Source organism: Haemorhous mexicanus (assembly GCF_027477595.1).
Source record: "Haemorhous mexicanus isolate bHaeMex1 chromosome 3 unlocalized genomic scaffold, bHaeMex1.pri SUPER_3_unloc_3, whole genome shotgun sequence".
Classification (NCBI taxonomy): domain Eukaryota; kingdom Metazoa; phylum Chordata; class Aves; order Passeriformes; family Fringillidae; genus Haemorhous; species Haemorhous mexicanus.
This window is the reverse complement of record NW_026775977.1, coordinates 113,778-126,669: the sequence shown is the minus strand read 5'-3', so window position 1 is coordinate 126,669 and position 12,892 is coordinate 113,778. Positions and strand designations below refer to the sequence as shown.

The window sequence follows — 12,892 nt, the reverse complement described above, 5'->3', positions numbered from 1 at the left end:
CCAGGTTTTTATGGGGTTTTAATCCCAGGTTTTTATGGGGTTTTAATCCCAGGTTTTTATGGGATTTTAGGGTTTTAATCCTGGGGTTTTATGGGGTTTGGGCTTAAATCCTGAGTTTTATGAAGTTTTAATCCCAGGTTTTTATGGGGTTTTAATCCCGGGTTTTTATGGGATTTTAGGGTTTTAATCCTGGGTTTTATGGGGTTTGGGGGCTTAAATCCCAGGTTTTATGGAGTTTTAGATCCCAGGTTTTTATGGGGTTTTAATCCCAGGTTTTTTATGGGGTTTTAATCCCAGGTTTTTATGGGATTTTAGGGTTTTAATCCTGGGGTTTTATGGGGTTTGGGGCTTAAATCCTGAGTTTTATGAGGTTTCAATCCCAGGTTTTTATGGGGTTTTAATCACAGGTTTTTATGGGATTTTAGGGTTTTAATCCTGGGGTTCATGAGTTTTGGGGGCTTAAATTCTGAGGTTTATGGGGTTTTAATCCCAGGTTTTTGTGTGGTTTTAATCCCAGGTTTTTATGGGATTTTAGGGCTTTAATCCTGGGTTTTATGGGGTTTGGGGGCTTAAATCCTGGTTTTATGAGGTTTTAATCCCAGGTTTTTATGGGGTTTCAATCCCAGGTTTTTATGGGGTTTTAATCCCACGTTTTTATGGGGTTTTAATCCCAGGTTTTTATGTGGTTTTAGGGTTTTAATCCTGGATTTTATGGGTTTTGGGGTCTTAAATCCTGAGTTTTATGGGGTTTTAATCCCAGGTTTTTATGGGGTTTTAATCCCAGGTTTTTATGTGGTTTTAATCCTGGGTTTTTATGGGGTTTTAATCCCAGGTTTTTATGGGATTTTAGGGTTTTAATCCTGGGTTTTATGGGGTTTGGGGGCTTAAATCCTGAGTTTTATGAGGTTTTAATCCCAGTTTTTTATGGGGTTTTAATCCCAGTTTTTTTATGGGGTTTTAATCCCAGGTTTTTATGGGGTTTTAATCCCAGGTTTTTATGGGATTTTAGGGTTTTAATCCTGGGTTTTATGGGGTTTGGGGGCTTAAATCCTGATTTTTATGAGGTTTTAATCCCAGGTTTTTATGTGGTTTTAATCCCAGGTTTTTATGCGATTTTAGGGTTGTAATCCTGGGTTTTATGGGGTTTGGGGCTTAAATCCTGAGTTTTATGAAGTTTTAATCCCAGGTTTTTATGGGGCTTTAATCCCAGGTTTTTATGGGGCTTTAATCCCAGGTTTTTATGGGATTTTAGGGTTTTAATCCTGGGTTTTATGGGGTTTGGGGGCTTTAATCCTGAGTTTTATGGGTTTTTAATCCCAGGTTTTTATGGGGTTTTAATCCCGGGTTTTATGGGGTTTTAATCCCAGGTTTTTATGGGGTTTTAATCCCAGGTTTTTATGGGATTTTAGGGTTTTAATCCTGGGTTTTATGGGGTTTGGGGGCTTTATTCCCGGGGTTTAGGGGCAGAATGTTGGAATTTGGGGCTTTAATCCCGGGTTTTATGGGGTTTTAATCCTGGGTTTTATGGGTTTTTAATCCTAGGTTTTTTTTGGGTTTTAGGGCTTTAATCTTGGGTTTTATGGGGTTTTAATCCCAGGTTTTGTGTGGTTTTAGGGCTTTAATTCCGGGTTTTTATGGGATTTTAATCCCGGGTTTTTATGGGGTTTGGGAGCTTTAATCCCGGGTTTTAGGGTTGGAACAGAAGGGGGATTTTCCAGGTGTTGGGAGTTCCAAGAGAAAAAGTTTGGGATTGGGGTTAGGACTAAGATTGTGATTGTGGTTGGGATTGGGGTTGGGATTAGGATCAGGACTAGGAATAACCGGGGTGGATCTTGGATCCCAACTGGAATCCTGGGATCTGAGGACACAAATCCAGGAATAACTGAGGTGGATCTTGGATCCCAGCTGGAATCCTGGAATTCCCAGAGTTGGAATTCAGCCAGGCTTTGAGGGAACCTTCTCCCCACTCAAGGATCCAAATCCATGGGAATGACCAAGGAGGATCTTGGATCCCAGCTCAAATCCTGGGATCTGAGGACACAAATCCAGGAATAACTGAGGTGGGTCTTGGATCCCGGCTGGAATTCTGGAATTCCCAGAGTTGGAATTCAGCCAGGCTTTGAGGGACCCTTGTCCACATTCAAGGACCCAAATCCATGGGAATCCATTGGAATGGCCAAGGTGGATTTTGGATCTTGGCTGGAATCCTGGAATTCCCAGAGCCGGAATCCAGCCAAGCTTTGAGGGAACCTTCTCCCCACTCAAGGATCCAAATCCATGGGAATGACCAAGGTGGATCTTGGATCCCAACTGGAATCCTGGGATTCGAGGACCCAAATCTTGGATCCCAGCTGGAATCCTGGGATCTGAAGACTCAAATGCAGGAATAACTGGGGTGGATCTTGGATCTTGGGTGGAATCCTGGAATTCTCAGAGCGGGAGTCCAGCCAAGCTTTGAGGGAACCTTCTCCAGAGTCATGGATGCAAATCCATGGGAATGACCACGGTGGATCTTGGATCTTGGCTGGAATCCTGGGATCTGAGGACACAAATCCAGGAATAACTGAGGTGGGTCTTGGATCCTGGCTGGAATCCTGGAATTCCCAGAGTTGGAATTCAGCCAGGCTTTGAGGGAACCTTGTCCACATTCAAGGACCCAAATCCACGGGAATCCATTGGAATGGCCGAGGTGGATCTTGGATTCCTTCTGGAATCCTGGAATTCCCAGAGCCGGAATCCAGCCAAGCTTTGTGGGAACCTTCTCCACACTCATGGACCCAAGTCCATGGGAATCCATTGGAATGACCGAGGAGGATCTTGGATCCTGGTTGGAATCTTGGAATTCTCAGAGTTGGAATCCAGTGAGGATTTGCCAGAACTTTCGCCACACTCCTGGAGCCAAATCCTTGGGACAGACCGAGGTGGATCGTGGATCCCGGTTGGAATCCTGGAATTCCAGGAATAACTGAGGTGGATCTTTGGTCGTGGTTGGAATTTTGGGATCTGAGGACCCAAATCTTGGATCCCGGCTGGAATCCTGGAATTCTCAGAGCAGGAATCTAGCCAGGCTTTGAGGGAACCTTCTCCAGAGTCATGGAGGTGAATCCACTGGAATGGCCAAGGTGGATCTTGGATCCCAACTGGAATCCTGGGATCTGAGGAGCCAAATCCAGGAATAATCGAGGTGGATCTTTTATCCCGGCTGGAATCCTGGGATTTGAGGACCCAAGTCTTGGATCATGGCTGGAATTCTGGAATTCCCAAAGCAGGAATCCAACCAAGCATTGCTGGAATGTTCTCCACACTCAAGGATCCAAATCCACGGGAATCCATTGGAATGACCAAGGTGGATCTTGGATCCCGGTTGGAATCCTGGAATTCCCAGAGCGGGAATCCAGCCAAGCTTTGCTGGAACGCTCTCCACCATCATGGAGGTGAATCCATTGGAATAACCAAGGTGGATCTTGGATCCCAACTGGAATCCTGGGATTCCAGGAATAACTGAGGTGGATCTTTGGTCGTGGTTGGAGTTTTGGGATCTGAGGACCCAAATCTTGGATCCAAACTGGAATCCTGGGATTCTCAGAGCGGGAAGTCAGCCAAGCTTTGAGAGAACCTTCTCCAGAGTCATGGATGCAAATCCATGGGAATGACCGGGGTGGATCTTGGATCCCAGCTGGAATCTTGGGATTTGAGGACCCAAATCCAGGAATAGCCAAGGTGGATCTTGGATCCCAAGTGGAATCCTGGAATTCCTAGAGTGGGAATCCAGCCAAACTTTGAGGGAACCTTCTCCACACCTAAGGATCCAAATCCATGGGAATCCATTGGAATGACCAAGGTGGATCTTGGATCCCAACTGGAATCCTGGAATTCTCAGAGCGGGAGTCCAGCCAAGCTTTGAGGGAGCGCTCTCCACAGTCATGGAGGTGAATCCATTGGAATTACCAAGGGGGATCTTGGATCCTGACTGGAGTTTTCGGATTTGAGGATCCAAATCTTGGATCCCAACTGGATTCCTGGGATTCCTGGACCCAAATCTAGGAATAACTGAGGTGGATCTTGGATCCCAACTGGAATCCTGGGATTCGAGGACCCAAATCTTGGATCCCAACTGGATTCCTGGGATTTCTGGACCCAAATGCAGGAATAACCGGGGTGGATCTTGGATCCCAGGTGGAATCCTGGGATCTGAGGACACAAATCCAGGAATAACCGAGGTGGATCTTGGATCCCGGCTGGAATCCTGGGATTTGAGGACCCAAATCTTGGATCCCAACTGGAATCCTGGGATTCCTGGACCCAAATCCAGGAATAACCGAGGTGGGTCTTGGATCCCGGCTGGAATCCTGGGATTCCCAGAGTTGGAATTCCAGCCAAGCTTTGAGGGAACCTTGTCCACACTCAAGGACCCAAATCCATGGGAATCCATTGGAATAACCAAGGTGGGTCTTGGATCCCAGCTGGAATCCTGGGATTCCCAGAGCAGGAATCCAGCCAAGCTTTGAGGGAACCTTCTCCACACTTATGGAGCCAAATCCATGGGAATAACCGAGGTGGATCTTGGATCCCACGTGGAATCCTGGAATTCCCAGAGTGGGACTCCAATGAAGCTTTGAAGGAACCTTCTCCCTGCTGAAGGCCCCACCCAGTTTTCCATGGAATCTCCTCCCAGCTCTGGGAACACCCTCTGGAATTTCATTCTCCTCCCATTCCATGATCCTCCTCTGGAATTCCATTCCCACTCCAGGCCCTGGACACGTTCTTCTTCATGGAACCGGAAGGGTCGGATCGCGTTCGTGTCGGAGAACGTGACGCGATATTCGGGATAAAACCTTGGAATTCTTTCCCATTTTCGTGATATTTGGAATAAAACCTTGGAATTATTTCCTTTTTTCCCCCCCATTTTTGGGATATTTAGGATAAAACCTTGGCATTCTTTCCAGGCCCTGGATGGATTTTTCTTCACGTTCAAACGCGAGGGGTTGGGTCGTGTTCGTGTCGGAGAACGTGACGCGATATTCGGCATAAAACCTTGGAATTCTTTCCCATTTTCGTGATATTTGAGATAAAACTCTGGAATATTTTCCAGGTTTTTTTCCCATTTTTGTGATATTTGGAATTTTTCCCCCTTCCAGGCCCTGGATGGGTTTTTCTCAGTGGTGAACCTTGAAGGGTCGGATCGCGTTCGCGTCGGAGAACGTGACGCGATATTTGGGATAAAACCTCGGAATTCTTTCCCATTTTTGTGATATTTGAGCTAAAACCTTGGAATTTTTTCCCGTTTTTCCCCCTCCCCAGGCCCTGGACGGGTTCTTCTTCGTGGTGAACCGCGAGGGGCGGATCGTGTTCGTGTCGGAGAACGTGACGGGCTACCTGGGCTACGGGCAGGAGGAGCTGATGAACTCCAGCGTGTACAGCATCCTGCACGTGGGCGACCACGCCGAGTTCGTCAAGAACCTGCTCCCCAAATCCCTGGGTACGGAGAGCCCTGGGGAATCCCGGAAATCCCGGGAAAATCCCGGGAAAATCCCGGGAAATTCCGGAAAATTCGGGAATGGACGGGGAGATCAGGAGACGGGCTGTGGGTTGGGGTTGTGACGGTGGGAGGGTTTTGCTAATTTTTAAAAATTATGTAAATTTGTATTAATTTTTATTCTTATTTTTATTTTATTGCTACTGTATTCTTATTGCTGCTTATTATTTCACCTGGATTATTCCCACCCCAGTTCATCAAATCCCAAAGATCTTTGGGAATTCCGGCTGGATTATTCCCAGCAGTTCTTTCAATCCCAGGGATCTTTGGGAATCCCACAATTCCATGATTATTGCTCATTCCCACATCCCCAATTCCCGTTTTTCCCGGCATTTTCCCAGTGAACGGGGTGCCGTGGCTGCAGGAGCCGTCGCGGTGGGGCAGCCACACCTTCCAGTGCCGCATGCTGGTGTGGAGCCCCAGATCCGGGGGATCCTTGGGAATTCCATGATTAGGAATCACTCCCACATTCCCAATTTTCCCATTCTCCCCCCAGTGAACGGGGTGCCGTGGCCGCAGGAGCCGTCGCGGCGGGGCAGCCACACCTTCCAGTGCCGCATGCTGGTGCGGCCGCCGGACGAGGCGGGCGCGGAGCAGGCGGAGCTGCGGCAGCGCTACGAGGCCATGCAGTGCTTCACCGTCAGCCAGCCCCGCGCCTTCCAGGAGGAGGGGGAAGGTGGGATCTGGGATTGGGATTGGGATTTGGGATTGGGGATTGGGGATTTGGGATTGGGGATTTAGGATTTGGGGTTGGGGTTTGAGGTTGGGGTTGGAGCTGGGGCTGGGAGGCCATGCAGTGCTTCACCGTCAGCCAGCCCCGCGCCTTCCAGGAGGAGGGGGAAGGTGGGATTGGGACTGGGATTGGGATTGGGATTGGGGATTTGGGATTTGGGATTTGGGGTTGGGGTTTGAGGTTGGGGTTGGAGCTGGGGGCTGTGAGGCCATGCAGTGCTTCACCGTCAGCCAGCCCCGCGCCTTCCAGGAGGAGGGGGAAGGTGGGATTGGGATGGGGATTGGGGATTGGGATTGGGAGATGTGGGATTGGGGATTGGGGATGTGGGATTGGGATTTGGGATTTGGGATTGGAGATGTGGGATTGAGAGTTGGGATTGGGGATTTGGGATTTGGAATTTGGGGCTGGGGTTGGAGCTGGGGGCTGGGAGGCCATGCAGTGCTTCACCGTCAGCCAGCCCCGCGCCTTCCAGGAGGAGGGGGAAGGTGGGATTGGGACTGGGATTGGGATTGGGATTGGGATCTGGGATTGGGATTTGGGATTTGGGAGGTGGGATTGGGAATTTGGGATTGGGATTTGGGATTGGGGATGTGGGATTGGGGTTTGAGGTTGGGGTTGGAGCTGGGGCTGGGAGGCCATGCAGTGCTTCACCGTCAGCCAGCCCCGCGCCTTCCAGGAGGAGGAAGGTGGGATTGGGATTGGGATTGGGATTGGGATTGGGATTTGGGATTGGGGGTAGGATGGATGGCATGAGGATTTGGATTGGGATTCCTGTGGGATGGAATTGCAGGATTGGGATTGGGATTGGAATTAGGATGGATAGGATGGGGATGGGGATTGGGATTAGGGTGGATAGGATGGGGATTGGGGTTGGGATTGCAGGATTGGGATTGCAGGATTGGGATTGGGATTGGGATTGGATGAGGTTTGGGATGGGATGGGAGAGGATTGGGATTGAGAGGGGATTGGGATGGGAATGCAGAATTGGGATTGGGATTGGAGTGCAGGATTGGGGTAGGATAGGATGGAATAGGCTGGAGCGGGATTGGGATTGGGATGGAGCAGGAGGGGAATGGGATGAGAGTGCAGGATTGGGATGGGGTAGGAATGCAGGATTGGGATTGGGATTGGGATTGGGATGGAATACCAGTGCATGATGATTGTGATTGGATGACAAAGCAGGGATGGGAATTTGGTTTGGAACTGGGATTGGAATTCGGATTGGGGTGGGATTGGGATGGCAGTGTAGGATTGGGATGGGATAGGATTGAGCAGGATTGGGATGGGATTTGGATGGGAGAACAGAATTAGGATTAGGTTTGGGATAGGATGGAATGGAGAAGGATTGGGATTGGGATTGGGATTGGGATGGGAATGCAGGCTCGGGATTGGGACTGGGGACAGGGCTGGATCCCTCATCCCTCTCCCGCTCCAGATCCCCTTTCCCTGTCTCATCCATCTTCTCCCACCACATTCCCAGGATGAATCCCACAATTCCCTCAGGGTTTCCAAAAATCCCGCTGTTTTAGGACCAAATCCCAACAACCCCTGGAATTTCATTATCCCGACTCCGCCACATCCCAGAACCTTCCCCAATTAATCCCCCAAGCTTTCCCCAGGGAGTTTCAGGGAATTCAATCCCATTTCCTCAGGAAAACACTTCCAGGGCAGGGAATGAAATCCGGGAGGGAGATTTGATCTCCAGCCCGGGACGGTTCCGGCATTCCCGGTGTTTTTCCCGGTGTTTTTCCCAGATTTCCAGTCGTGTCTGATCTGCATCGCCCGGAGGTTGCCGCGCCCGGCCGCCCCGGCCCCGACCGAGTCCTTTGTCACCAAGCAGGACACCACAGGTACATCCCAAAACATTCCCGGGAATTCTGCCCCAAATCCCGGGATTCTGGGGCTCCGGAGGTCGTGGGAGTGAGAGGTGGGAGGGGTGGAATTCTGGAATGGTTTGGGTGGGATTTGTGGAGCTTCAGTCCCGTCCTGGTCCAATCCCAATCCCAGGGTGCTCCAGCCTTTCCTTGAGCACTCCTAGGGATTCTTTGGGAATTTCAGAATTCCTTCCCAAATACCATTTCCCCCTTTCCCAGGGAATTCCCTCCATTCTCATCTCTCCCAGCCTTGTATGGGATCCATCCCCATCCCAGCTCCTCTCTGGGAAGGAATTTCAGGAATTCCCTGGGAATCTCAGGGATTTCCCTTCCCTTTTCCATCCCTGAATTCCATAAAAATCCTTCTGAATGGATCCTGAGTGTGCTGGATCCCAGAATCCTAGAATGGTTAGGGATGGGATCCATGGACCTTCAATCCCATCCCATTCCCTGATCCCATGATCTCAGGGTGCTCCAGCCTTTCCTTGAGCACTCCCAGGGATTCTCTGGGAATTCCAGAATTCCTTCCCAAATCCCTCTCCTTTCCCAGGGAATTCCCTCCATTCCCAGCTCTCCCAGCCTGGCATTGGATCCATCCCCATCCTGACCCCTCTCTGGGAAGGAATTTCAGGAATTCCCTGGGAATCTTGAGGATCTCCCTTCCCTTTTCCATCCCTGAATTCCATAAAAATCCTTCAGGATGAATTTTGATCCATCCTTCATCCCAGAATCCAGAAATCATTTGGGATGGGATCCATGGACCTTCAATCCCATCCTATTCCCACCCCATGATCCCAGGGAGATCCAACCTTTCCTCGGACACTGCCAGGGATTCTCTGGGAATTCCAGCCCAGCCAGGAATTCCTCCCCAAATTTTTCCATTTTCCCAGGGAATTCCCTCCATTCCCAGCTCTCCCAGCCTGGCATTGGATCCATCCCCATCCCAGCTCCTCTCTGGGAAGGAATTTCAGGAATTCCCTGGGAATCTCGGGGATCTCCCTTCCCTTCTCCATCCCCTTCATCCCAGAATCCAGAAATCATTTGGGATGCCATCCACAGACCCTCAACCCCATCCCATTCCCACCCCACCTTCCCCCAACCTCCTCCAACCATTCCTTGGACCACTCCCACCTCCCCAAATCCCCCAAATCTCCCCAAATTCCCCCTTTCCCCCTCTCCTTTTCCCAGGAAAAATCATCTCCATCGACACCAGCTCGCTGCGCGCCGCCGGCCGGACGGGCTGGGAGGATCTGGTGCGGAAATGCATCTACGCCTTCTTCCAGCCCCAGGGCCGCGAGCCCTCCTACGCCAAGCAGCTCTTTCAGGAAGGTACCCGCTGCCTTTTCCCCCTGGGAATCTTCTCCTTGGGAAAAAAAATGGGAAAAAAACCCGGATTTGAGGGTTTTTTTTCGTTCCCGCCGCGGTTGGGAAGAGGAGGGGAAAATGGCGGCGTTGTTTTGGCGGGGTCGGCGTGTGGGGATTTTTTATTTTTTGGGTGGGTTTGGGGGTTTTTTTGGGAGGTGGTGATGGTAAGATGGTTTTTTGTGGGTGGTGGTGAGGTTTTGCGGTTGGAGCTGGATTTTTTTGGGCATTTTCCCATGTTTTTCCTGGAATTCTGTGGTTTTTCCCTCAGGGAGCAGGCGGGGCACGGCCTTGAGCCCCTCACTGGCTTCACACTGAGTGACGGCTCTGTGCTGATCCTCCCTGGGGTTTTTTGGGATCAAACTGGAATGGGGTTGGGGTTTTTGGGATTAGATTGGGATTTTTGGGGGATTTCCTCGGGATTTTCCCAGAATTTACTAGGGATTTAGTGTTTTTCCCCTCAGGGATGACCCCAGCACCACCTTCAATCCCTCATCTCCTTAAGCTGGGCGACAGCTCCAAGCTGACTCTTCCTTTGCCCTATCATGATTTTTAGGATTTCCTCGGGATTTTCTCACCTTTTTCCAGGACTTTTGCATGTTTTCCCTTGGAATTCTGTGGTTTTTCCCTCAGTGATGACCCCAGCAGGGCCCTCACACCCTCAGGCCCCTTCATGCTGAGCGATGGCTCCGTGCTGGTCCTCCCTGGGGCCTGTTGGGGTTTTTGGGCTTAGCTTTCCATTGAATTGAGGTTTTAGGGATTGAATTTGGATTGAATTTGGATTTTCTTAGTATTTTCCCAGGATTTGCCTGGAATTTAGTGTTTTTTTCCCTCAATGATGACCCCGCATGGCCCACAGGCCTTGAGGCCCCTTCACGCTGAGCGACAGCTCTGTGCTGATCCTCCCTGGGGCCTGTTGGGGTTTTTGGGATCAGATTTCCGTTAAATTGGGTTTTTTGATTGGATTGGAATTTTCTCAGGGATTTCTAAAGATTTTATTGGGATTTTCCTGGAATGTAGGTGTTTTTTCCCTCAGTGATGACCCCAGCAGGGCCCTCAGATCCTCAGGCCCCTTCAGGCAGAGTGACAGCTTCGTGCTGATCGTCCCTGGGGCCTGTAGGGGTTTTAGGATCAGATTTCCATTAAATTGGGTTTTTGGGATTAGATTGGGATTTTCTCAGCATTTTATTGAGATTTTACCAGAATTTTCCTGGAATGTAGGTGTTTTTTCCCTCAGTGATGACCCTGGCATGGCCCTCAGACCCTCATCCCCCTCACACTGAGGGACGGCTCTCTGCTGATCCTCCCTGCAGCCTGTAGGGGTTTTTCAGACCAGATTTCCATTAAATTGGGGTTTTGGATTGGATTGGAATTTTCTCAGGGTTTTCTAAAGATTTTCTTGTGATTTTCCTGGGATCTAGGTGCTTTTTCCCTCAGTGATGACCCCAGCACGGCCTTGAGCCCCTTGTCCCCCTCACGCTGAGCGACGGCTCTGTGCTGATCCTCCCTGGGGCCTGTAGGGATTTTGGGATCAGATTTCCATTAAATTGGGTTACTGGGATTGGATTGGAATTTTCTCAGGGTTTTCTAAAGATTTTCTTGTGATTTTCCTGGAATTTAGGTGTTTTTCCCCTTAGTGAAGACCCCAGCACGGCCTTGAGCCCCTCATCCCCCTCATGCTGAGCGATGGCTCCGTGCTCACCCTCGCTGTGTCCTATTGGGGTTTTTGGGATTAGATTTCCATTGAATTGGGGGTTTTGGATTGGATTGGGATTTAGTCAGGATTTTAATGAGATTTTTCCCATGATTTCTCTGGAATTCAGTGTTTTTCTCCTCAGTGATGACCCCGCATGGCCCACAGGCCTTGAGGCCCCTTCACGCTGAGCGATGGCTCCGTGCTGATCCTCCCTGGGGCCTGTAGGGGTTTTTGGGATCAGATTTCCATTAAATTGAGTTTTTGGGATTAGATTGGAATTTTCTCAGCATTTTCTAGAGATTTTACCAGAATTTTCCTGGGATCTAGGTGTTTTTTCCCTCAGTGATGACCCCAGCACTGCCTTCAGCCCCTCATCCCCTTCACGCCAAGCGATGGCTCCGTGCTGACTTTCCCTTTGCCCTATCATGATTTTTAGGATTTTTCGGGATTTTTTTTGGATTTTCCCATATTTTCCCCTGGAATTCTGTGTGTTTTTCCCTGCAGTGATGACGCGGGGCACGGCCTTCAGCCCCTCGTACCGCTTCACGCTGAGCGACGGCTCCGTGCTGACCCTCGCTGTGTCCTGTTGGGGTTTTTGGGATTAGATTTCCATTGAATTGGGGGTTTTGCATTGGATTGGGATTTAGTCAGGATTTTAATGAGATTTTTCCCATGATTTCTCTGGAATTCAGTGTTTTTCCCCTCACTGATGACCCCGCATGGCCCACAGGCCTTGAGGCCCCTTCACGCTGAGTGACGGCTCTGTGCTGATCCTCCCTGGGGCCTGTAGCGGTTTTTGGGATCAGATTTCCATTAAATTGAGTTTTTGGGATTAGATTGGAATTTTCTCAGGTTTTTCTAAAGATTTTCTTGTGATATTCTGGAATGTAGGTGTTTTTCCCCTCAGTGATGACCCCGGCACAGCCTTGAGCCCCTCATCCCCCTCACGCTGAGCGATGGCTCCGTGCTGATCCTCCCTGGGGCCTGTTGGGGTTTTTGGGATCAGATTTCCGTTAAATTGGGTTTTTGGGATTGGATTGGAATTTTCTCAGGGTTTTCTAAAGATTTTCTTGTGATTTTCCTGGAATTCAGTGTTTTTCCCCTCAGTGATGACCCTGGCATGGCCCTCAAACCCTCGGGCACTTTCACGCTAAGCGATGGGTCCGTGCTGATCCTCCCTGGGGCCTGTAGGGATTTTGGGATCAGATTTCCATTAAATTGGGTGTTTGGGTTTGGATTGGGATTTTCTCAGGGTTTTCTAAAGATTTTCATGTGATTTTCCTGGAATTTAGGTGTTTTTCTCCTCAGTGATGACCCCAGCACTGCCTTCAGCCCCTCATCCCCTTCACGCTAAGCGATGGCTCCGTGCTGACTTTCCCTTTGCCCTATCATGATTTTTAGGATTTTTCGGGATTTTTTTTGGATTTTCCCATATTTTCCCCTGGAATTCTGTGTGTTTTTCCCTGCAGTGATGACGCGGGGCACGGCCTTCAGCCCCTCGTACCGCTTCACGCTGAGCGACGGCTCCGTGCTGACCCTCGCTGTGTCCTATTGGGGTTTTTGGGATTAGATTTCCATTGAATTGGGGGTTTTGCATTGGATTGGGATTTAGTCAGGATTTTAATGAGATTTTTCCCATGATTTCTCTGGAATTCAGTGTTTTTCCCCTCACTGATGACCCCGCATGGCCC

General features: G+C 49.7%; 1 protein-coding gene across 5 annotated transcripts in view; it reads left to right on the top strand.

Moving 5' to 3' along the window:
* Window positions 1-12,892, top strand: part of NCOA1 (nuclear receptor coactivator 1) — an 83,380-nt gene that overhangs the window by 23,762 nt on the left and 46,726 nt on the right. For 4 of the 5 annotated variants that reach the window (XM_059837283.1, XM_059837284.1, XM_059837285.1 and 1 more), the window contains exons 6-9: window positions 5,302-5,479; window positions 6,033-6,212; window positions 8,024-8,119; window positions 9,332-9,472. In XM_059837283.1, coding sequence (XP_059693266.1) covers window positions 5,302-5,479; window positions 6,033-6,212; window positions 8,024-8,119; window positions 9,332-9,472 — 595 coding nt within the window. Of the gene's footprint in view, window positions 1-5,301; window positions 5,480-6,032; window positions 6,213-6,697; window positions 6,755-8,023; window positions 8,120-9,331; window positions 9,473-12,892 lie in introns of those variants that run through there. The other variant, XM_059837287.1, reaches the window with a different exon arrangement.